Raw genomic sequence first — 26,017 nt, 5'->3', positions numbered from 1 at the left:
GAACTATTTTAAATGGACTCCAAGGCTAAGCAAGTAAACAAAAAAAGAAAGAGAATTGGGCATATGAAATTAAACTTGTTGGTGGAGTTTGGAGTGGGGCTCAAGTTTTATTAATTATAGATAATTACTAAATTAAAAACCCTAAGATATTAATATAAAGAGACGAGGCAGATGGGATAGATGGGGGTTGTTTTTCATCTTGGAAAAAAGGGCTACGGTGCACACGAGTCAAACGAGAAAGAAAAAAATATATAATACTGTTTGGGTGGGCGCTACAGTGGTTGGTACGTGAAATCAAAAAAGAAAGGGATTCTTGGGTTTTGTCGAGAAAGGTGTCAAAAAAGAAAGCAGAACTCCATATATTATATAATATTGGGTTTTTTTTTGGTATTTTGTTTGGTTGAAAAAAGAAGCAGCAGACAAGTCAACGAAGAAGATTATATATTGTTGGAGTTAATCGTTAAATTTAATAGTCCAAGGGATTAGTTTGAAAGTTTGTTTTATTGATTTAAGTTTACTTATGGGTCAAGAAAATAATCCTTATTAGTAGGAGTTTGAGTCGGTTTTCGTTTTAGTATTTTAAGGGGTCATAGCTTATGGTTTTTAATTAATTCAAAGTTTACTTTCTTGTTTACAATTTTTCGTGCAGTAGCTATCTCAACACAAATTTCTTTTTCATCTTTATTTTTCTTGTTGGTAACAAGTTGAAGTTGTTTACTCTTGATCAAGGCTTTTGATATCCATTAATTGGTATCAGAGCTAAGGACGCGGAGTTGATCGAGCAGCAGTAGTAGTCGGATTTTTCGGGTAGGTTCAACCCGGGTTTTGATCGTGTTTATCTTGTCGGTGATTCTTTCTCGCCAAGGATAAAATTGTAGCGCAGAGCTCAATTTTTTGGCAGAAAAAACCAGCGGGCGTGTCGCGGTAGAAACGAAAGAGCGGGGAGCTAAGGAATTCTTTAAGCGACCAAAAAGACAGAATAGTGGGGTACTATTGTCTTTGTTGGTGGTTGATATTAGTTGGGCATATCAAGGAGGAGTGTGACAGGACGGTAAACTACGATCAAAAGGGGTTGAAACCGAAGAAGTACAATGGGAGACAAAGAAGTTGCGATTGTAAGGGAGAACAGTTCACTCGCGTTTCAGGTTCCAGTTCTGACCGAAACTAACTATACCATCTGGGCTGTGAAGATTAGGGTAATTCTCAATGTCCATGGATTTGGAGGTAATCGAACCAGGAACCGATAAAGATCCGATGAGGAATAATATGGTAATAGCATATTTGTTTCAAGCGTTACCGGAAGAACTTGTGTTACAAGTTGCTCAGTTCACGAGTGCTAAAGAGGTTTGGGATGCTTTGAAGATGCGTTATGTTGGTGTTGATAGGGTTGTGGAGGCACGACTAGAGACACTTGAATCTGAGTTCGAGTCATTGAAGATGAAGGACAACGAGTCGCTTAATGAATTTTCTGGAAAAATTAGCCAACTTGCATCACAAGCAAGTAATCTGGGGACACCGATTGAAAACAGAAGGTTGGTTAGAAAATTTTTAGGTGCGGTACCAGAAAAATATAGACAGATGGTGGCGGCTATTGAACAGTTTGCGGATCTTAAGACGATGTCGTTTCAAGAAGCCGTAGGAAGATTGAAGGCTTTCGAGGAACGCCTCCCAAAGCCAAAAGAGGAAAGCGATATGCAAAGTAGATTGATGTTTTCCAATGTTGATGGAAAAGCGGAAGTTAAAGAGCACATGTGTGAACATTGTGGTTGTTGGAGCTCAAACCGTGAACACCTAGGACGTGACCGAGGTGGAGGTCTGGGTTCCGGGAGAGGTCGGGGAGACGTTAAGTTTCAGCGGGATAAAAGCCATGTCAGATGTTTCAAGTGTAATGAATTTGGGCACTTTGCGAACGAATGTCCAGGGACGGAGAAAAAGGATGAGGAAGCGAATTTGATTAAAGATGATGGTAATCCAGCTTTATGGTGAAGATGGGTATGAAATTTAACGATTAAGGTGTTAATTGTTGGAGTTAATCGTTAAATTTAATAGTCCAGGGGATTAGTTTGAAAGTTTGTTTTATTTATTTAAGTTTACTTATGGGTCAAGAAAATAATCCTAATTAGTAGGAGTTTGAGTCGGTTTTTGTTTTAGTATTTTAAGGGGTCATAGCTTATGGTTTTTAATTAATTCAAAGTTTGCTTTCTTGTTTACAATTTTTCGTGCAGTAGCTATCTCAACACAAATTTCTTTTTCATCTTTATTTTTCTTGTTGGTAACAAGTTGAAGTTGTTTACTCTTGATCAAGGCTTTTGATATCCATTATATATTTTTCGTGAGTTGGGGTTTTTGATGCAAACAAGGTCAACTTTATTTTAATATTTTGATGAACCATAATCTCTATTTTACTTTTGTTTCATACTTTTATATGAGTAGCTACATATTTATAATGCCTAGGTTTTGGTTGATTATTAGTTTATATTAATGGTTTGACGAGCTATTATTGATTTTTGGTTGATTTGGTGCTATGGTAAAAGTTTTTAATTGGTTTGTTCATAATATTGTTGAGTAATTGAATCTAGTTTATTACTTTAATATTTATTCCACTTGTGTTTAATAATTTTTGGTGATTGTTTGACGCTTGATTAGGTTGTCTACTTTGTGTTTTCAACTTGTTTGCGGTTTATGGTCGAAAAAATCGTAGGAATAATTATTGAAAGTGGTTTAGATTTTATTGTTCTGTCACTAGAGAGGCCGAGAGGTAATTTAGTGTTGTGTCATCTTTGTCTTTTGCGGGTTTGGGTACTAATTGCACGGGAGTGAGCTATCCTAGGTCCCTTAGATTATTGTGATACAAGTTTTGTTCAAGTTAATTAAAAATACCCCCTTTATATTAATATATATTGTATCCGAAGAGATCGGGAGGTGATTTGGGTTGTGGGGTACCATAGTATTATTAGGTTAGGTGAGACTGGGAGGTGATCCAACCTTTAACAATTAAGCTTCACATGTCATTAGTGTTTTAGGGTGTCGTCGGTGAGGCCGGGAGGCGATCTAGCGTACCTTAGTGGTCTTTAGTGTCATATTTTTAAGATATTGTTTTTCAACCAAGTCAATTTCGTTAGCTATTAATTTAACTAGTAGGATTCCATTACCTAGGTAGTCGTTTCTCATATTTGTTTTAAAACCCAATTTTTTATAAAGTTTTATTTTTAGCTTAAATTATAATTAGTTAAGTTTTATTAGTTTAATTAATATAAAAAAATTAAAAAATTAAAAGAAAGTCTAGGTTAGTAATCTTTGAGGTTTAATAATTAGAGTTTACCCATAGTGTCCTAGGTTCGATATCCGTTCTTACTTGCTAACTACGTTGCGACCGGTACACTTGCCGATTGTGTGTTTTTTTAGGTGAATTCGGTAAAACTTGGCTTTTGTTATTATATACGTTTTTCACACATCAGTTATTCTTGGTTTTATGTAAATGCAGAGGCACTTATTTGTTTGCAGCTAGATCCAACCACAAGGTCAAGAGATGCTATTTTTAAGACCTTGTGGTGTCTAAAGTACATCATAGTTTAAAATCACTGTAAATAACTAAGTATGATTGTTTGGAGAAGACGAAGCTTTTAACCGATTTAGATTTGGAACGACAAATTTGTGGTTTTGGCAAATTTTTAGTTTGAATGATCAATTGCACATGTTCAAATGTGTTTAAAGTGTTAAAGATGCGATTGGAAGTAATCAAATGTTATTTTTGCAAGTTTTACACTAAACGGGTCAAAAGAGTTGAACTAATATGTCAATAGGTCTAAAATCAAATCTAAGAGTCCAATTGAGGTTAAACAAGTTCCAATAGTTTAGTAATATTAACTAGAGTATCATCAGTGATGAAAGTGGTTAGAATAATCAGATATGTTGATTAGTTGGACATAATTTTTAAAAGCAAGAATTTAAATGTGAAATTTGGTTGATTCCAAGAACTCAAAACTAAATGAAGTAAGCGCTTACTAATGATCAGAACGACAACTCTTACATTGAAACTATACATGTGAGTATGTGATTTATATGTTTTTTGTGTCATGTGGGTAAATTTTGAAGATCGTTTTGTGTATATACTTGCTGTTTAGATACATATAGTAATGAAAAACTGTTTTAAAGAACGGTCCAATAAGTAATGAATTGTGAGTAAAGAGTTAATACCACGTCAATGACACACACTTTATGCTCAAAAGTGTAATGTAGAGTTGGAATACCTTGTATTTTTGAATGTTTTGTTTTAACCAAGTCTTCTGGGTATTTTGAGTTGTGTTCTTACTTAGCATTACTAATCTATTATATGAATGTATACTTTTGGGTGAAAATCCTCAGGTGGATGAAAATAGATTTCCGAGATACGAGTTAATGATCATACTTAAATTTTTAGTCAACCCATAAATATAAGTTCAACTAGTCGGGTTTTCAGAAATTTCTGAAGTTTTAAAAGATTCAAGATCAAAATTTGTGATAGATCATAAAAGAGTTTATAAGCTGAGCGGACTTCACTTCTTTTCATTAAGATATTACACCAGCTAAATATAGTCATGCTAATTTTTATGAACTCTCAACCAAGGCTCACACAACCACACCAACTCAAACCCAACCCAAATATCTGTCCTAGCCAATTAACTTAAATTGAATTCAATCTAGATTTTTCTGATTCCAAAAGGGTTACAAATTATGATTATATGTCAAAGTGAAATGATATAAGATGATAATCACATAACACATCGTGAGTTAATTCAACACTCCCTTCTAGTTATCCATGTTCTTTTATTAAACTTAGAATATGTTCATTCACAACATTCAGCAGGGGTGTTAATTATATCTTATGGAAACAGAGGGGTACAAAAGAAACAATGTGGTTTAAGTGAGTTCAACCAAAATTAGGGTTTTGGTTTCATCAATTCATCTTATTCATCTTTTTGCAGAAACACTTGCAGATTCATCAACCATGAGAACTCGATTCCATCCTCCATTAGTCCCACCATTTCTATCTCGATCTAGACCAATTCAAGAACCCATTTCATCATTCTGCTCAACACCCACCAACAACCCATCATCACAACACCAAATTCCGATCAAACCCACCTCAAAAACCCAATCTTTCGATAACCCAAAACCCCCAAATCTTATTACCGAAAAACCCATTTCACCAAACCTAATTTTGACCCAGACCCATGTCGCAAAACTCATTCTTTCTCATAAAAATGACCCAAATTCAGCTTTAAAGCACTTTAAATGGGCCACAAGATTCAAGATTATGTCAGATAAGACCCAAGGAGACCCCTTTATTATTATTCTTCTTATTCTAATGTCTTCGGAACATCATTATGCTACTGCTAAGAAGATGATTAGTAAGTGTGTTTCAGCGTGTTTGGATCCTGGCCCAGGTGAGTTTGTTTCCCAGTTTGTTGATACTGCAGATAAGTTTCAGTTTGATCATAGTTCAAATTCTAGGGTTGTTAATTACTTGCTGTGTAGTTATGTTTGATGGGATCGGTTGGAGGATGCGGTAATTTGTTTTAGGAAAATGGTTGACATGAAGATTGTTCCATGTGTGCCGTATGTTCATGTTCTTTTGAATGCATTGGTTAGGAATAATATGATCACGGTAGCCCGAGTTTTGTTTAGTGAAATAGTAGGTTTGCGAATTCCGTATGATTGTGCGACGGTTCGTGTCATGATTCGTGGGTGTTTAAAAGAAGGTAATGTTGACGATGCTGCAAAGTATTTTTGGGATGCGAAGGATAGTGGGTTTGAACTTGATGCAATGACTTATAGTACTGCTATGTATGCGGTTTGCAAGAAACCGGACGCGATTACTGCGCGTGCGTTGTTAAACGAAATGAAAGATAAAGGATGGGTTCCTTCAGAGGGAACTTATACTAATGTGATCGGAGCTTGTGTGAAGCAAAGATGTTTGTTAGATGCGTTAAGGTTAAAGGATGAACTGATTAGTAACGGGGTTCAAATGAATTTGATAGTTGCCACAAGTTTAATGAAAGGGTATTGTGTCAACGGGGAACTTAATAACGCGTTAAGTTTGTTTGAAACGATTGTAAAAGATGTTATTGTACCTAATAAGATTACTTACTCGGTATTGATAGACGGGTGCGTGCGTTAACAACGGGGATGTTAAAAGGGGTTTTGAGTTGTACACTCGAATGAAACATGAAGGTATCAAGCCGAGTGTTTATAATGTCAATTTGTTAATAATTGGATATTTTGAATCGGGCTTGATAGATGAAGCGAAGAAGGTTTTTGAAGAAGCGGTTGACATCGGTGTTGCGAATGTGTTTACGTATAATAATATTATTTCGTGGCTTTGTAAAGTGGGTAAAGTGGACGAAGCGTGTGAGTTTTTTGATAAGATGACGAAAGACGGGATTTTTCCCATGATTGTTACGTTTAACAATATGATACTCGGTTATTGTAGAAGTGGAGATATGGATAGAGCTTTAGATTTGTTTAACGCGTTGCAAGAAAGGGGCTTTAAAGCTAATGTCATCACTTATAGCATTTTGATTGATGGGTATTTTAGAAAAGGTAAAAAAGAGGAAGCTTTAGCGTTCTTTGACCAAATGGTTGACTCAGGTTTTCTTCCATCCGACTACACATTCAATATAGTCATTAACGGTTTGTGCAAAGTCGGTCAGACATCCGAGGCTCGTTTAATGTTGAAGAAAGTGGTGGAGCGAGGGTTTAATCCCACGTGTATGACGTATAATAGTATTATAGATGGGTTCGTTAAAGAGGGTGCGATAAATAACGCGTTGGCGGTTTATACTAACATGCACGAAGCGGGTGTTTCGCCTAACGTTGTCACGTATACGTCTTTAATTCACGGATTTTGCAAATGTAAGAACATGGACCTTGCTTTGAAAATGAGGAATGAGATGAAAAGCAAAGGACTTGAATTGGATGTTGTATCGTACGGTGCGTTAATTAACGGATTTTGCAAAGTTAGGGATTTAAGACGTGCTCGCGAAATCTTTAACGAGGTTTATGAAGTCGGGTTGTATCCGAATGCGGCTATATATAATAGCATGATGAGTGGATTCAGAAATCTTGATAACATTGAAGAAGCCGTTGAGTTACACAAGAAAATGGTCAATGAGGGGATAATATGCGATTTATCGACTTACACTACTTTGATTGACGGGTTGCTTAAAGCAGGAAATATAGTTTCAGCTTCGAATTTGTATACCGAGATGCTTGCAAAGAATATTGTGCCGGATGCTGTTATGTATACGGTTTTGGTCAACGGTCTTTGTAACAAAGGTCAACTTGAGAATGCAAGGAAAATTCTGGAAGAGATGGATGAAAAGAATATGGTTCCGAATGTTGTTATCTATAATTCATTAATTGGAGGGTAATTTTAGGGAAGGAAAGTTGCAAGAGGCGTTTAAGTTGCATGATGAGATGTTGGATAGAGGTCTTGTACCGGATGATAGAACGTATGATATACTCGTTACGGGTAAAGTCAAAGGGGTTGACTCGATGATGGAAGGTTCGGTTTAGATATATAGTTAGTATGATGGTTTGACTGCTTTGACTTTAGATGGCATTCGGTGAGGTCGATTGATTGGACTTTCACTATTTTATTGATAGACATAGTTGATTCGCGTGCTGCGTTAGAGGTATATTACGATGTTCATCTTACTTTATTTCATCAAATATAATTATATGTTTTTATCCACTTAATGATTGTTAGCATTTTCAAGATTATGAATGCAACTGTGTTATAAGTTATATCAGCATAACCTCTAATTTGTAGAGGTGGGAATATGGGTAGGCTGATGGGGCGGACAATGGGTTGGGATCAAAACATGCAGTTTTTTGCGGGTTGAAACATGTTGGGTTGAGTTGGCCTGAAAATTTGCTTTTGGTACCAGTTATAAACTGTTATCAAGTATGATTGCATAAATAATATTATTTCAAAATAATATTATTTCAATAATACACTAATTTCTGAACAAATAGTTTTTTTTGTTATAACTGCTTGTTCAAAATTGGATATCCGCAAAATTCGGATATACACAAATTTGGATAGTTCATTTTGGTATTCGGAATTCGTATTCGAAATTTCGGATACGGATTTGGATACTATAACCGATATCCGAATTCTGAGAGTATAATTTTTCATATTTAATAGTTAGATATAAATATTAAATAAATACAAATAATAACTAGTCAAATATAAATATTATACAATCAAATGTAAATAATAAAGTATAACAAATATTTCGGATATTTGGATACCCGAAATTTTTTTTTTCTTTTAAAACTGATGTCTAAATCCGAAAATTTGGATTTCTGAAATTTTGGTTATTCGAATTTTTGGATATTTTGAGTTCGGAATTTCGGATTTGTATCTTTTCACACGCCCCTAGTTTTAGGGGTTTTTATGCATTAAAAATACAGTTTTTACTCGTTTGACCCATTAAAGATAAATAATAACCCAAATTCGTCTTAGGCCCGTTTAAATCCCTAATGACACCAAACTCAATGTTGTTTTTCAGGACGTATGATTTTAGAGGGCTGAAGAACAGCTTTTGGTACTCGTTATGTTTGGTGCGACTCATTCAACCCGCAACTAAACTCTTTCAAGTGACCGTGACAACAATATGTAACTTGTAAGGTATTTTGTTCATTTTTGACTTGTTTTATAGAAAATAATCAATGTTGGTAAAATGCTCTTTGCATAGATAACATCATAGGTAGAAATTATCAATTTTATGTACACATTCTCATCATTTTTCCTTAATAGCGCGAATAACAAATGAATAACAATTCCCATTTCTACTCGATAGAATACACGCCAACTTTACTCGGTGTTTCAATATCATTATAATAACTCGAGTACATCGGTATCTCGACCTTTTCTCCTTGACCAGAAATCGCATACGCTTCTTCACCATGAACCGCCATGTCACCCAATTCCAACTCATCATCACTCATCCTCAAAGGCACGAGTAGTCTCACAAACAAACACACCAAACTCGTCACAACAATATTAACCGCCAAAACAAACAAAATTCCGATCACTTGAATCCACATTTGCCTAACCCCCCACTGAACACTTTCTTTTGTCCCGACTCGCAACCCGTGGATCAAACCCATGTATTTACTAGAACTCCCGTAAAACAATTTACACAAATGCGGCTCGGAAAATAAGCCCGTTAAGATCCCGCCTAATATTCCCGCAAGCGCGTGCGTGTGCAACATCGCCATTGTGTCATCAACCTTTTGTAAAATTTTAACTTTCTTTTGCACCACCATCATTGTAAGCCACGGGACAGAGCCCGAGCACAGGCCCATTATGATGGCGGAGTAGCCTTGCACTACACCGGCTCCTGGGGTAATGCAGACTAGGCCCGTGATCATGCCTTGGACTGCACCGACAACTGATGGTTTCTTGAAGAATATCATGTCGAGTATGAGCCATGTGAGGAGGCTTGTAGCCGCGCAGACGTGTGTGTTCAATACGGCTAAGGAAGCATCCATGCTGGCTACGTATGGGGACCCGCCATTGAAACCGGTCCAGCCCATCCATAGCAGACCTGCACCCGCTAACATCATGAGAATATTGTTGGGAGGGAAGTTTTCCCTGTCTGTGGTTAATCTAGGACCAACCTGAATAATATTTTGTTAGTAAGTTGAATTAAATACAGACCGGGTTAAACGCTGGAACTATTAGGAATTCGGGAAATACCCAATAAGCAGTGGTGTAACCAGCGACTCCCGAAGATAAATGTATAACGTAACCGCCAGCAAAGTCGATAATCCCCATTTTGCTGAGCCAACCTTTCGTAGACCAAATCGTGAACGCGCCAAACGTGTAAGAAAACGTTAACCAAAGTGGCACAAACAACATCCATGCATAAAAACTCATCCGACCCAAAACCGCACCCGCGATTAAAATCAAAGTGATCGCCGCAAAAACAAACTGAAAAAACACGATTGTGGCATTTGGGAACATGCCAAGAAACGCTTGCTCGAAAAGGTACTTATCCGTTAGGGAAACATTGGCTTTTCCCCACACGGGAATAAGTTCATCCCCGAACGAAAGCCGGTATCCCCAACAAACCCAACAAACAAGAACCATTGCAAAGGCATATAACACCATGAAAGCCGAGTTCACCGCCCATTTCTTCTTGACCGCACCACCATACAATATCATTAGCCCCGGGACACTTTGCAGGCCGACTAGCGTTGCCGCCACGAGCTGCCATGCATTGTCGCCTTTGTTCATCCATTCCGGGCTCGCTTCATCGGGTAACAAGTTGGGTGGGAATGCAAAGGGTGGTGTTAGATTGAAGAGTGGTGGTGATGGTGGTGAGAAACTCATCTTTCTTTTTCAAACAGATTTTGAAGTTGGTGATTACTACAATATTTAACAGTGGTATTAATAATACATAATAAAGTTACAAAAAAGATAGAAACTTGATTACTTAAATATGACAATATGCAAGTTCAACCGGCCTGTTATTATGTGAAAGTACAAGTGGTTATTGAATGAGTATAGATAGTACTTCCATTTGGAGGGTGTTGGATGTTTGTATTTATGCATGCATGTATGTATGTTATTGGGTGCATAGGTATGTAACAAAAAGTAAGTACAAAATCCAAAAGGTGGTCATTGTTATCTCAGATTGCCATGACAAGACCAAATGTTGATTAATAATTTAACATTTAACTTTTTATTTCTAACAATTAAATATGTAAGTTCTTGGTATAATGCAAAGATAGATCAGTTTTTTTCCTTATAAAAGTAGCTAAGGCTATACCATTTCTTGAATATAAGATACGTTGACACATGAATTTTGATAATTTATTTAGACTTTATTTTAATAAAAGGTATATATTATTAATATCAGTTATTTTAGTTTTAACATTAGTTGCAAAACAAAGTCCGCCAATGTTTTAGAATATGACGGTTTCTTCCATTCTAACACCTCTCTAGTTATTGGAAAATAAATCAAATTTAAAAGAGTATTACGTATAGATGTACTTTATAAAGAATCAGTATATTAAGACGCAAATTTAAGCAATTTACAAGTTTTAATGCATATGAGACATGCACACAAAGGGGTAAAGTAGTATTTTCAACACAATTAACTCACGTTCATTTAGTTTTAACATATATAATTACAATTATGGTACCCCAACTTTACTCAAATTTTGTAATTCAAGAACTACTTACAACTTTGACCTTTCATGTTTACCCACTTTTAACTCAACTTTATACTTTTTTTATTTTAATCAAATATGTTTTACAAAAATATAATTTAAAAAAATCCGAGCATACCTATTTAAACGGGCTTATTTTTGTCTACGTTCCAATATAATTTTTTTTCAAATCAGATGAACGGTTTGAAATGTACAAGTTATTAATGCATAAATATATGCATGAATGTACAAGCTTTTTAAACATAAATAGTTACAATTTCATCTCATTAGTTACATATCTAACCCTTTATCTATTTGATAAGAAATAAACTTGTTACAATTAAAAAAAGTTCACTTATTAAATATTATACTATTTAATGTACAACTTTGACCCCTCGTGTATATCCAAATTACTCAACTTTATTCTTTTTTTTTTATATTCATTTTATATATTTTACAAAAATATAATTAATAATACTCAAGTTATATAAATATCAAAATAATCAAGACAATCTCGACTTTAAGATTTCAGCTTTAGTTTAGAGCTAAGCTGAGTCGGCTTGATGTAAAGTTCGAGCCAAGCTAGCCTTAGCTCGCCAACAACCTTAACTTAAAATGTTATTCCCGCTACATCGTGCGGGCACTCGACTAGTATATAATTCATACACGTTAATATTTCATGGTAGAATATTATACTTTAGCTCAATGCATGAAAAATAGTACTCCGTAAGACTTTACTAAAATAGTTAAATATGCAATATCAATGTCCCACTATGTAGGTTAAGGTTTTTGCCGTTGGCACACGTAACATCGTCTAACATGTCTCAAAATAAAATCGAGTCAAAACATGTGGTTAGAATCGATCAACATGTTACAATTCCATGCGTGATAACTTGTTTTGAATATTGTCTAACCTTTTTAACCAAACTATCTAAATGCTATGAGGAAAAAACTTTAACAAACATTATTATTCTTTAGTATTAATTAATAAGTAAAAATTTACTCTTATAGCCATTAGGTTTGTAATCAAATAAGGCTGGTCGCTATGGGGCGCCAATGGCTGTGTTGGCGGGCAGCGATGGGCGTGTAACACCGCAGTGGGGCGCGGTGCTTCCTTGGGCGCCGATGCTTTGGTTGTTCAAACGGCTGGCGCGCTTTGAAAGTTTTGGTGGGTCCCCCCCGTTCATTTTAAACGGCTAGTTTTTTTTTTAAAAAAAAAACTAATTATTTTATTTATAAATACTAACTCATTTTATCATTTTATACTCAAACAAATACAAAATTACTATCAAATTTCATAACAAAAAACTCTCAACTCTCTACAATGAATCCTTTCTCAAATTTCACCGGCTTGAGCTCAAACCCGAACCCAAACCAGAACACGAGCTCGAGCTCAAACCCTAACCAAAACCCGAACACCAACCCAAACCCATGGGATCCGTCTCAAAGGTGGTCGTCTAGTTACTCGCAAATAACAATAACACTACCAACCCTTACTTTGTTAACCAGCATGTACCCGCAATGCCTCCAAACGTACAATCGTTTCCAAACGATATGTTTTATCGAATGCCAATGTCGTTTATGCCTCCGCCACCCCAAACCCAAACACCCCAAACCCATACACCTGAAACCCAAGTTGTCGAAACTCAATTTCCCGAAACCCAAGGCGACGAACCTCAAGTTCGTCGCAAGCGAAGCCATAAAAAGAAGGTTGTTGCCGATCAAACACCAACCGTAATGTACGACAGGAAAAAGTGGGAAGACGATGAGGAAGCGGCGTTGGCGCAAGCGTGGATCGACTCATCCGAAGACTCGGTGTTAGGTGACGGTAAACGCACCGCGATATTTTGGGCAGAAATACGTGATAAGTTTTTTGAGATAATGGGTCGAGGTCGCTACCGCGGGGATGATTCCGTCTCCAACAAATGGAAGGCAATGGTTTCAAAAATAAACCACTTCTCCACAATTCACACTTGCCTTAAGAACAACAGAGGAAGCAGCACGAACGACGCCGACCTTCTTCAGGATATGTTGAAACAATACAAGGGCCTTCATGGTCACCACTTCGGCATGGGGATGTTTGAAATTTGGAAGAAATGCACGAGCTTGCCAAAGTGGCATCCGATCCCGACATCTTCACCGCGACCGTTCAAACGGTCAAAAACAACGTCTACTTCGGCCGATCAATCGCCGTCTCAAGCCGCGTCGGATGCTCATTCTCAATTTAACTTAAACAAGATTGATCCCGATTTTCTTTTTGATGAACCAGATGAGTTGCCACATCCGGTAGGAAGAGAAAGGGCCAAGGCGGCGGCTAGAGGTGGGGGGTCTTCGTCTAGAACGACATCCTCGATGAGTTCCGACGTGAGCGCGCGGTTTGACAACTTGGAGCTTGCAAGTTTCGCGAGGAAAAAAAACACTCGAAAGAGAAACTCAATATAATACACGAAGAAAGTTAAGCGATGCATGCGGAATACAAAGCCATGCATGAAGAAAGAAAGAAGGCTAAATCAGAGCGGCAACGAGAGAAGGACTTCAAGCTCCTCGCAAAGGATCTCTTGCATCTAGATGATATCACGCGGTCGTTTTTGGAGAAAAAGAAAGAAAGGATAATGGCAAAATACGCAAACGAGGACTCGGACGCCGAAAATTAGTTCTGTTTTTTTTTTTTTTTTTTTTTTCTATTTGTATGTTTTGTTTATGTTTTTTAGTTTAATTAAATTTGATTTTTATTATTTAGTTTAATTTAGTTTGTATTTTATTATTAAGTTATATTAAGTTTGTTGGTTTTATTAAATTTTTAAAAAAGAAAAAAAAATTAAGGGGTTTCGAAGCCCCCTCACCATTGAGGGGCATCTTTGGGGTGGGGCTTTGAAGCCCCCAGTGTCCACGTGACGCTGACGTGGCACTGGGGAGGGGCTTCGAATCCCCTCACCATAGAGGACAGTCTAAGGATGTGTGGCGTTTCATTGTGCTTATAGTCTCAATGGTTGAGCAAGTAGTCACTCGAAGTTTGGGTTGCGACTTTATAATGTCTGTTTGATGAGACATTATAAATCTTTAAAACTACCTAAATAATCCACATGTGGATGCATAAGCTACGTTATACATCCTCTTGTGTCGTTTATGAGAAATTAAGGATTCAATCCTTATTTTACTTGTTCATGTTCATGCTAAACCTAATCGTTATTTAATCAAATCATCACTTTGTATAAGTGTATAACTAAAACTAAAAATACTACTTGGTGCAGTTACGATTCGATAACTAGAAACTACTATTATATGTTGGTTTGATTACGTTTTGACCAAATTTACAATTGATACTCTGAACACTCTAAAAAGGGGAATAACTTCTTACAAGGAAAAATATATGGTAAGATATTATCTATAAGATATGAGAAAGTTAAATCGATGGACTTTGTATTTTTAATGAGTTTATATAATAGAGTCATCGACTAACTTAGATAAATAGATAGATGTACATTGACTTAAATTTACAAACGTTTTAAACTAAACAAAATATATTATGTGAATTTAAAATAAAATCATTTATCTTCAACTTTATGTTTATCTATGATAGTATCATATATATATACGTGTCAAATTGAATCGCCTAAAAGATATAGTTTCATAATTTGTATTTGATAACATTGATGATCCTTTAAATGACTTTTATTTATGGATGATAACATTGATGAAAAAATTTAAATACTTATAGATATAACTATATAAGTACTAACTGGATTGATGAAAATGAAGTATACAAATCAGTATTAACGAGAAATAGAAAAATCTTTACGTGAATTATAATCGAGTGGCGATAGTATATTATTATCAACAAATAAAAATATTTCAAGAAGCGAATCTAATTTACTATTTATAAACATCTGAGTACTTTAGATAAGTAACAATATAAGGTCAAAATTTAATGGCAAAGCACTACCACAAATATTTGGGTCACTTTCAACGGTACATACAACAAGGATCCATCCATGTGGTCCTTAAATATATATAAATTTACCGATTATTAATCATGAGAATTGTATAAAATAATAATTAGTATACGAAACATTGTTATTACTCTGATGTAATATAGTTGTTTTATATGTGGGTTTAGTAGATGAAACATATGAAACACAATATAATTATCAATATTGTATTTTGACATTTTGTCATAAACAAGAAAAATCATGAAAGAAATGCAATGTGAACCTCATCTGAGGGACAAACTAAAATCCGAATAAAAAAAGAAAGAAAGCTGTTGGAAATTAGGCCCCGAAAATCATACTCGGGAACACACAATTTGAACAACTCGTTCGACTCTTTTCATTATTATGACAAGGTTGAAAACCTGACCCACACATAAATCATTAACCCTATCAATCTATTTATACTAAACTGAAAACCTAAACTATGATTCAGACTCTTATGAACTTGTCCTTATAAAAAGGAATAACACAATGAGCTTAAACAACTCGACATACTTAAATTATTGACTCAAACTCTAATACTTAAAAACTTTATCAAGATTAACCATTCAAAAGCAATTTACAATATCATATAACTAGATATTCTTATGGCAAATGGAGTTAACATGACAAATAAATGAGGCACCTTGTTTTCAAGGTTGGACATAAGTCATATGAGCAGGAAGACTACAAGAAGAGCATCGAATACTATCAACGAGTAATGATTCACAACTTACATCGATTAATTGAAACTAGAATAAGAAGTCACAAGCATAAAGTCCAACGCCAAGCAATGAAGTGTGGGCTGAACCTTTAGTTCATACTTCATACACATCTAAATTGTGAGTAACCCAAGTGACAAAAATAACTTCCCCGCATTCAAGTAATCCAGAAAAAATGATACACAACTACGGTTATGAAGGCATTACCTTGGGAATCATGTCACATTCAAACATCTAATGGTCTACTGCAAACAAAATATATACCTTCTCATGGTTTGAGCCTTAAAGTCAAATGGCGGATCCTTGCTAACGCACCTTGACAAAAAGCACGGTTAACTTCTCAGAAAAAGTGTCAAATATAGTCATTGGTGTACTTGCGACAACAAACTTATCATTTACTCACAAATAACTTCATTAACTCAAACTTGAAAGACACATTTCACCCTTCACGTTGTGTTACAATCATGTACTCCTCACATTAAAGTTTGGTCACAAGACCTAACCAAGTGACAAGACCAACCATATCATTTTTCTTCCATCAGCAAACACTACAAGGGGGTTATGTTCCAATGTTGGTCAAAACAAACGTCTTTAATGTTAATTCAATAGACATGATTTTCTCTTATATGAGTTATATTGTCAATAATTTAAGTTTATATAAATGAATATTATCTTTGTGTTTTAAGTATTCAACACATAAGTAGTAATTGAATTTTTATTTCTTGAACGGCCAACGAATCCTCCAAATGGGCTACCGGCTAAATTCATCACACCGGAATACACTTCTCTTTAGATCCGGGGAAAACCATCACCTAAGACCAACACCCGTGAACACTCGTCCGAAGACACAACAATTCGGTGAGGTAAAACCCGTTCAATTTAAGAATCCAACTAGTGAACGTCACATACTCGCCTAATCTCTCATCATCACACGTGACGCCAAAACTTAAGTCAGTATTCACACAAAATAATAATCGATTTACCTGTCCACATAAAGCTCAATTCAAAGTAATAAAAGTTACAACAAATATTCATTTGTTTTATGCAAACCCTTTAGCAATTTTCCCATCTTTCTCTCCATAAACATGCTTGTACTTGCATTCAAATGATACAATCATCATGATCTCTTTAAAAACAACATATAATTTTCGATATAAACTATAGGAGGTGTAATCCACGCTCTTAATATAGGCGTAAAGGTGATATAAGTATATAACTATAGAGTGAGATAAAACTTCTCTCCCACACGAATAATAATATTAATATTAATAATAATAATAATAATAATAATAATAATTAGGCCTCTTCTCTTGTATACGACTGCGCGCATTACGCACCCCTGTCCCTTTTTTTAGGCCAAACTCATACACACTTTTACAATTCTACCCTCCAATCCCATATTTATTTCACTTTTATTTTTATTCTCTTAAAATTTAATTTATCAAATTATTATTATTATTATTAACAATTTAAACAACCAAATCAAATCAAACCAAACCCTAGAAACATACATACATACAAATCACATAATCGATGATCCCAGACTTAATCAAAACATCAATTCATCAGCTTATCGCCTTCAATTCGCTTCCAATTTCAACAAAAAGGTTAGTAATTTCATTAATTTGTTGTTTTCATTTTGTCATCGGTTTCCCCCAAATTAGTTCTTTTGATTGAATTGCGTATGTAATTTCTTCAATTACTGTTTTTTAATTTATGGGTTATTGCAGTTATTGCTTAATCAGTTTGGGTTTTCAAGGAATTAATTTTTTAATATTTATATTAGATGCTTGAGTTATTGATTTGATCATATATATTTTTTTATTGTAGTATATTTTTTTTATTATTATTTTATTTTTTTGTTTTTTGTGGGGATTATGAGATTATCTGTTGCTGGCTTGCAATCAGTTTGGATGTTATAGTTTTTAAAAGCAAGATCTGTTGTAAAATAATTAAAATTTATAACAAAATTGGATGATACCAGTGTTTAACTAGAAGGATTTGAAGTTATGGTATTACTGTTATCTTCTGTATTTTTTATTATTTATTCACTTTGGGTGTTTTCATATCTGTTGTTTTGAGTCTAATTTGATCTCGCTGATTATGAGTTTGGATTTAATTATGGGAGATTGTTATTTGCAGGTTTGTGTAATCTGTTAACAAAATTTGAAAGATATAATGAGGTTCAAAAAGGGTTGCAAAGCGGAGGTTATGAACAAAGAGGTGCAGAAAGCATGGTGTGTTGCAGACAAGGGGGAAAAGGTTTCTAAAAGGGGCGTTAAGCCTTCTCCGCCTGCAATCGGTTCTCAGAATTTTGTGGCTGGTGATGTTGTTGAAGTTTTTGATGAAGGTATTTGGAAAGTTGCAACGGTTTCAAAAATCTTGAAAGAAGGTCGGTTTTTGGTAAGGCCGCACGGGTTTGCTTATGAAATTAAGGCCCATAAGACGAACATTAGGCCGCGACAGTCGTGGGGTGACGGTCAAAGGGTTCCGGTCGGAAAGGTAATTCCTTTTTCATAATTTCATATTTCCACCTATGATTATTGTTTTAAAAAACTAATCTTTATTTAACGTTTGATTGCTATTTATAGATTTCGGGAAGCAAGAGATCATCCCCGTTTTGCTCATCTTTTCTTGATGCTAAGAAAGTCAAACGCGCAGAGAAAGATGGCGGTCAAGGTCAAAGTCAAAGGCGTGTTTCAGGCCATTCATCTCAAAAGGTAGATGCTTTTGAGGGTAACAAATACAATAATTTAAATGGTTTTTATGAAACGGAGAAAAGAAAAACATATGGTGTTGGATGTGATCTTACAAGAATATCAGAACCTAACGAGTCTGATAATGACGAGTGCTCTGTTGGTAGTTGTAGTGTTCCTAGTGACGGTCATGGTCCTAATAAGTTGTCTAGTCATTATGATGCTGACGGTCTTTCTAGTGATGGCGAGTCTTTTAATACTTCACGGGTCAAACACGAAGTTGCAGCGAGTATTCATAGGTTAGAGTTACATGCATATCGTTCCACTTTGGAAGCATTATATGCTTCTGGCCCATTAAGTTGGGAAAAAGAAGCATTATTGACCAATCTTCGTATTAACCTCAATATTTCAAATGATGAACATTTGACCAAGCTAAGGCATTTAATTTCTTCTGGATCCCGTATTCTTGATTAACTGTGAATTGACGGTTTTTTTAATCTTCTTTTTCTTTTTTCCCTTTTAAGATTAGGACAATCTTGTACAATTTCAATAATGTTGTAAGAAGTAATATGAGATATTACATGTAGTTGCATAGACTTTTTGATTTTGTAATTATTAATGCAATGTATCCAATCTTTTATGAGGTGAAATTAAAAAAAGATTTGATTTTTTTCTATTTTTATGAATTTTATTGATGGATGGTGTACGTTTTCAGAGCCACAATTGGAGGCATGCGTCTCTTGCTTCCAAAGGGACGAAACAAGATTCTGGTTCTGCTGCCTTTATTTGGAAAAAGCAGTGGGGCATTTCAGCATTCATTTGCTACAGATAAGACAATCTGTTGCCACTTGGCACTTATCTAAGCGATTAAAAAATGTCGGCTTGTTTGATATTATTAGCTCATCTGTTGCTATTTCAGGCCAGCCTTGATCTGTTATCCGTCATCACTATGCTGGAGATGATTTATGGCTTATTTAAAATATATATATATATATATATATATATATATATATATATGTGCTTGCAAAGAAGCCATTTTACCAAACAAACTGTTGTTTTACCGTTCGTATATTATCTGGTTTGCCTTAACTGCAATGCAGGTTTATCGTGAGAAGGCGCCTCATGTTAACGGTAAGATAACTTCAATACAGATTTTTAATTTATATCGCGTGATCGATAACCTTATTATTTCGTTTATGGCAGGAAGGCTATGATTATTAACTGGTGGTGTGGATTTCGCTTGTGAAAGACTGTTTGCAGGTTTTTAGAATGACCCTTAGCCCCCAATGCTTATTTTCATGAACTTGATATTGGATTATAATATTGTATCATATGATCAAGATGATGATGATGCAATATGTTGTAGATGTAGACTAGGTCACCAACTTTTAATTGGGTGTATATTAATTCATTTTTAATTAATATAAATAACGATTCATTATATGTACAAGTAATCCTAGCACACAATCACCAATTGTTAACACTTTTATTGTGGAAGCAACCAAAATACCATGTTTGGTGTGCAGTCGTAATTTGACTCAGATTGAAAGAACATGAGTGGTTGGATGTAAGATTTTTTATATTACATAAATTGCCCATATAGTTTGGTAGAAATTGCGAGTTTCGTTAGGCTGAAATTATTTATGGGCGCTGCACATGTTACATTTGTGTTCGGTTTTGGTATTAATTAGGGCATAATTTACCTTTTAAGTTTGATCAGTGTTTCTTTCCACTATGTTACACATGTTCTTGAGTTCTATATATGATTTCTGTCAATTTGGGCTATTATGGTTATCTAGAATTTTTGCTTGTCTAGTAGCCTAATGCATATTTATAGTATACAAATTTTTTTATTTAGTATGCAGAGAAATTATTTGATTTCAGAGCTTTACATTATTACAAAAAATGGAGGTGTTAAAATCAAGAAACCTGTATCATTAAAAAAGTATTTAAAAAATAAAGGGTGGCTTCTAATTAAAATAAGTGTTAAATAGAAAGTGTGAAGTAATAGTTCTGTTAGGTTAGGTCTTAGCGATATAATTTTTAAGATAGGAAAAGTTTGTGTTTTGGTTATATTAAAAATAAATTTAACATTTTTAAAGTGTGACAAAAAGAGACATATTATATAAGTGGATGATAGTGCCATTAAATAAAGTATGTGGATGAAATCAGTGACGAAGCTTGGACGTGAACGTCGGGGGCCGAACTCAAAATGTATAAAAAATTTCATAAACGAGAGGGGGCGGGCTTAAATTTTGGGTCGAAAACAAGCAAATTTACACTACGCATAAAATATTTCGGACGAAAAACGGCTAAATTTACACTAACGCGCGAAAAAACAGGGAGGCCGGGGTCACCCCTGGCCCTCATTATACTTCGCCCCTTAATGAAATTCATAATTTAAGAGCAAAAGAGAAAAGATAAAATCGTTTATTATTATTTAGCTTACATATTTTACATTTTCAAGAGTCAAGTAAACAGCCCCATTAATCCAAAATTGGTCAGCATTCACATAAACCCTAATCTAGTTTTCCATTATCTTATTGCATTAACTTTATATGTGCTATTACTTAGCATAATTTTTTACAAGGCCGGCCCTGAGGAATTAATGTCTCGGCTGAGCCCAAAAAAATGTCCATTGAGACCTAACATGGAAGTATAATATAAACCAATTTTTATACGTCAGTTAACGCTATAACAATAAACATATCAAAAAATATTATTTTTACACGCCAATAATTAAAAACACTGTGCTGGTTTATAGTTCATGCCTAAAATAGATTTTCTATTGTGTTAAGGGGGTGTTTGGGATTGCTTATTTCACCAACTTATAACTTATTAACTTTTTGAAAAATAATAAGGTGTTTGGGATTGCTTATATTATGAGAGGAAAAGTTTCATAAATTACAATGTTGTAATTTATTAACTTAATGAAAAACTATAAGGAGATAAAATAAGGAATCACAAACACTCCCTAAGTTATTATATATGATGCTTTTCTATATAACTATATCGTGGCTAAAGAATCCAAAATATCATTTATTAACATAGGCTTCTACTAATTTTTATTGTTTCGGATCTATTTGTTGTAACTAAACAAAGTATAAAAGTTAAAAAAATAAAAATAAAATGATATACAAAAGGCAGTCTTATTTTGTTAAATTTATAGTTAAAAGAAACAATAAATAAATATATTTAAATTTGACTATTAAAGATTAACATAGGCCAACTTATTACAGACTACTTATGTTTTCACGTTAAAAAATCAATATAAATCTTTAATAATATCTTAACTATATTACTTATAGTCGTCTTTTACATGAAACTACTGTTGCCTTTATAGCCCTCGACGGTAACTTTTCTGATCAGTCAAAATTCATTTTTCTTATTTCATCTTACGTTCTCTCTACTCACATATTTGCAAGGTCCAAACTTAATAGTGCCCCATGAAAAAAAAACGTGCCTAGAACAGAAGTCTAGCTTGACCATGCCTAGGGCCGGCCATGATATATTGTAATCCATTATCTTGTGAGCTCGAAACAATCACATACAAAACTTTTTTTAATTCTTGATATTCAAGGGGTGCTATTAAACAAACTCTCTCTCTCTCTCTCTCTCTCTCTCAAACTTGATGGTGGGATCCACAATTATCATTCTCACACGAGGGTATGTTAAGTAAGGGGAGTGGGTATGTGTATACATATCATATTCAAGTGTTTGTCTAAATACAAAAAGGGCAAGCAGTCGTATCGAAGTGTATAGTCAATTCAATCCTTTAGTAAGAGAAATCTTTGATTGCCTCAGCGAGTTCCCACACATTGTTTGGTTCAAATTAAAATGCGAAAATGTATCGTGCACAACAATCTAACCCCGTACACAGTTTGGCACTACCCTTATAAAAATGTTCAAGGACTTCAATCACCACCAGATTAAACTAACAAATTGCTAATCTGGACACCTACAACGAGTCGATTCTCCTTAGCACCAATTATGCCAATAATTTCTTCAATGATGGATGGCCCAAAACAATCTTGAGTGAGGAGAGAGGAGCATGCATATTAGAAAATTTTGGCTTTCTAATCGTAAGAAGAAAGAGAAAATTGAGCATTTAACTACTCATATAATAGAAAATCTAACGGCGGTTAAAGGAAAGGCTGAAGCACGTGACAAACTCTAAATCTAAAGAATGTCCCATGTAGTTAATGGAGATTGAGGATGACCTAAAATACGAAATATATAATTTTCTAAATTCTAACCTAGATATTGTATTTACAAATTACAACATAAGTAAACCAATGAACACCCTTTCTCATGTACTTACCATGTATATGATCCATGTACATACACTTTGGATATTTGAAAGTTCAATTACCTTAAATTTGTTAATTTTCATAAGTACTTGAAACATTTTCAATCATTTTCCAATTTCTTTATTATGGCTCCATCTATTCAAATATCTGTTAGCTTAAAACAGGTTCTAATTGGCAAGCACCCTAAACCAAAATGATAAATGTTTAGATGAATAAATCACATAAGAGGTTTGTACTCAATTTCATCGGTTGTTCTTTATCTTCAAAATTGACGTAATTTATACTTTATCCAGTTAGTTTTTCTATGTAAATCATGTCATGTGTTTTACACATAAGCCCTTAAAAAGTAAAGCATTTTAATAGTTAAAAGAACAAAGACCACTCCGGCAAACACCACCACCAACACCTTCATCTCCGGCAAGCACGGTGAACTTGTTTAGGCCACTCCTCAGTGCACACCATAACCATGTCTGACGACCGGTTGTTAACGTCGGCAGTGCCATTGACATCGAAGTTGAAATCGACTCTAAATGATAATTATTGACAAACGGTGTAACATTTGGAAACGTAAAATACAAATTAAGTCAATTTTGAAGATAAAGAGAAACGATGAAATTTAATACAAACCTAAAGAAAAATCTCGGTAATTCTATCTAAAATTTATAAATGCCACCAAGCCCAAATGCAGAAAAAGCAGTCTCTCATTCTACAGACTGGAGACAAACATACCATTTAGATCACGAAAAACCAGAAACATCTCACTTAAAATAAAATAAATAGGCAGAACACAATCATCATTTCCAAGTTCAACCAAAGCTTCAATTAAAACATAAAAATGAATCCTTTAAAAACATCCAGTGCTCATAAATCGGACCTGTCAATACAATTTCATCCTTCTAAAGAAAAGAAGAATATGACACTTTGTTCATTAACATCAATTCCAAGTTCAAAGAAAAACAAATCAACAATCTTCTTCTCTCTAATCAAAAGCATCATCATCATCATCATCCGGAAGAGGTTGCGCTGCACCTGCAACAGCTCAGCTTCATGCCTACAAAACACACGGTAACTCATCATAAACACGGACCCCACCATTACCCTTGTCAACCAGTACGACACGACGTAAATCAAAACTTACTGTTGTTGAGCTGCCATATCGATTTGAACTTCTGGCGGAGCAAGCGCAGGTGACTCCACAAAGTGCAAGTTTGCATCCCTAAAAACCGACATAAATCAACATCAAAATCCCATAATAAACAAATTAACATACGACCAATGGTTATGAGATTAAAACGGTTAATATTATATAATAAATACCCTGCAAGTTTCCTGGCGAGGTAAAGGAACGGCTTCTCAAAGTTATAGTTGCTCTTAGCAGATATTTCATAATACTGCAAGTTCTTCTTTCATTGGAAAGTAACTTGCTTTGCTTTCACTTGACGGTTCTTCACATCAACCTTGTTTCCACACAAGACAATCGGGATGTTCTCACAAACCCTGTCAAGATTCAACAATAAGTTAAATGACCCCTTCACGGTTTAAGATAAAATTAGAAATGATAATCTTTAACAGCAAACCTGCAAAGATCACGGTGCCAGGTGGGAACATTCTTGTAAGTCAATCTTGCAGTTACATCGAACATGATGATAGCACACTGACCGTGAATGCTGCAAATGATACAAATAGTTAATTTCTTGTAAAATGGGGAAAAATCAACATTACTGATGGACCCGTTGAGTACTTACTAATATCCGTCCCTAAGACCACCAAATTTTTCCTGACCGGCTGTGTCCCAGCAGTAAAACCGAATCTTGCCACAGTTAGTGAAGAAATCCAAGGGGTGAACCTCCACATCGATTGTAGCTAAACATGACAATTCGTATTAAAATTATTATTTATTCGTGTTGGATTACCAAACAAATAGACGGTTGCATAAGCTCCAAAAAGTAACAAATTTAATAAATTCTTACGTTCGTATTTCTTCTCGAATTCTCCAGTCAAATGTCTCTTCACAAATGTAGTTTTCCCTGCAGAATAAAAACATCAAAAACATTTATATCTTCAATATACAGAATATACAAAAATGACTGTTTGGTACACACATTTAGATGCTGTTAAAAATCAGTTTACAAGACTGTTAAAAACCATAAACTAGGTTTCTATTTTTTCAAATTTTATTATAGAAGAAGGCAAGAAACTTGTAAGATATGTAGTTTATTATTGTACACAAGTTTTCATTTCATATGATATAAAAAAGTATTAACTGAGACTAAACAAGCTTAAAATCTATAGTAAAAAAAGAAAGAAAGATGATATCTGATAAAGAGCCTAAAACATAGATTAACAAAACATAAAACCTTGATACACAAGCAAAGTCACATAACAGTCTAAATTGGAATATACTAGTCAAAAACCCTGTTAAAGCAAACACACAAGAATCTGCTTTAATAAAGTAGCAAAATAATAACAATAGGGTCTTATTCAACTTGTAAACAGGCCATCTAACCTTATAATATATTATTTATAAATAATCTAATCATAATTTCAAAATTTAAAAAGACTATTACATAAACCCTAAACCTAAACCACAATTAAAATCTCAAAACATATTAATCAAAATGAACATAAACCCTAAACCTAAAACACAATTAAAATCTCAAAACATATTAATCAAAATGAACATAAACCCTAAACCTAAAACCCTTAATCAACCCATCAACTAATCACAAACCCCTAAAATCATTAACAATAATATTAACCAACAGATTCAAATCGCATAACGTAAATCAAAACCCAGTTCCACCATCGCCAACAATAACAAGCTTAAAGCTCGGGTAATCAACCGTTTGCTGATTCGGAAGCGCCTAAAACACAAAACCCACAAAAATTAGCATAAATTCAACGTTTTGAATCAAATCAACGCAAACCCAGATGAAATTAAGCATAAATTGAATGTTTTGGATCAAATAAACGAAAACCCAGATGAAAAATTGTGGGTAATGAGGATACATACCATATTTGAAAGATGAGAGATGAAGATGAAGGCGTATAACGAGTGTTTGTTGGTATATATAGTGCGGAAACAGGTGCAGATTCTGCGTTTCAAAATATTA

General features: G+C 34.6%; 2 protein-coding genes and 2 pseudogenes across 5 annotated transcripts; 2 read left to right on the top strand and 2 right to left on the bottom strand.

Moving 5' to 3' along the window:
- Positions 1 to 4,840: 4,840 nt before the first annotated feature.
- LOC143637678 (uncharacterized) lies at positions 4,841 to 9,507 on the top strand (annotated as a pseudogene). The gene is made up of 2 exons (XR_013154476.1): positions 4,841 to 7,676; positions 8,559 to 9,507. The product of XR_013154476.1 is annotated as an uncharacterized LOC143637678 (transcript).
- On the bottom strand, positions 8,839 to 10,440 carry LOC143637679 (ammonium transporter 2 member 5-like). The gene is made up of 2 exons (XM_077105010.1): positions 9,752 to 10,440; positions 8,839 to 9,672 (listed from the first exon to the last, which is right to left on the bottom strand). The coding sequence occupies exons 1-2, from the start codon at positions 10,385 to 10,387 to the stop codon at positions 8,839 to 8,841; spliced, it is 1,470 nt and encodes a 489-aa protein (XP_076961125.1). The 5' UTR covers positions 10,388 to 10,440.
- Positions 10,441 to 18,008: 7,568 nt separating this feature from the next.
- On the top strand, positions 18,009 to 19,568 carry LOC143637655 (uncharacterized). 2 transcript variants are annotated; one of them, XM_077104995.1, is made up of 3 exons: positions 18,011 to 18,400; positions 18,490 to 18,618; positions 19,310 to 19,568. In XM_077104995.1, the coding sequence occupies exons 1-3, from the start codon at positions 18,077 to 18,079 to the stop codon at positions 19,424 to 19,426; spliced, it is 570 nt and encodes a 189-aa protein (XP_076961110.1). In that variant the 5' UTR covers positions 18,011 to 18,076; the 3' UTR covers positions 19,427 to 19,568. The 2 variants fall into 2 exon arrangements, with proteins under 2 accessions (XP_076961109.1, XP_076961110.1); XM_077104994.1 differs by lacking the exon at positions 19,310 to 19,568 and having other exon boundaries at positions 18,009 to 18,400; positions 18,490 to 19,190.
- A 4,127-nt stretch (positions 19,569 to 23,695) lies between these two features.
- Positions 23,696 to 26,017, bottom strand: LOC143637654 (GTP-binding nuclear protein Ran/TC4-like; annotated as a pseudogene). The gene is made up of 8 exons (XR_013154466.1): positions 25,918 to 26,017; positions 25,700 to 25,768; positions 24,875 to 24,932; positions 24,650 to 24,767; positions 24,482 to 24,571; positions 24,222 to 24,401; positions 24,043 to 24,120; positions 23,696 to 23,955 (listed from the first exon to the last, which is right to left on the bottom strand). The product of XR_013154466.1 is annotated as a GTP-binding nuclear protein Ran/TC4-like (transcript).

Source organism: Bidens hawaiensis, unplaced genomic scaffold (genome assembly GCF_021521415.1).
Source record: "Bidens hawaiensis isolate Kalapana, Puna unplaced genomic scaffold, B.hawaiensis_p1.1 tig00008375_1, whole genome shotgun sequence".
Taxonomy (NCBI): domain Eukaryota; kingdom Viridiplantae; phylum Streptophyta; class Magnoliopsida; order Asterales; family Asteraceae; genus Bidens; species Bidens hawaiensis.
The sequence above is the reverse complement of the archived record's forward strand: the minus strand, read 5'-3'. Positions and strand labels throughout refer to the sequence as shown.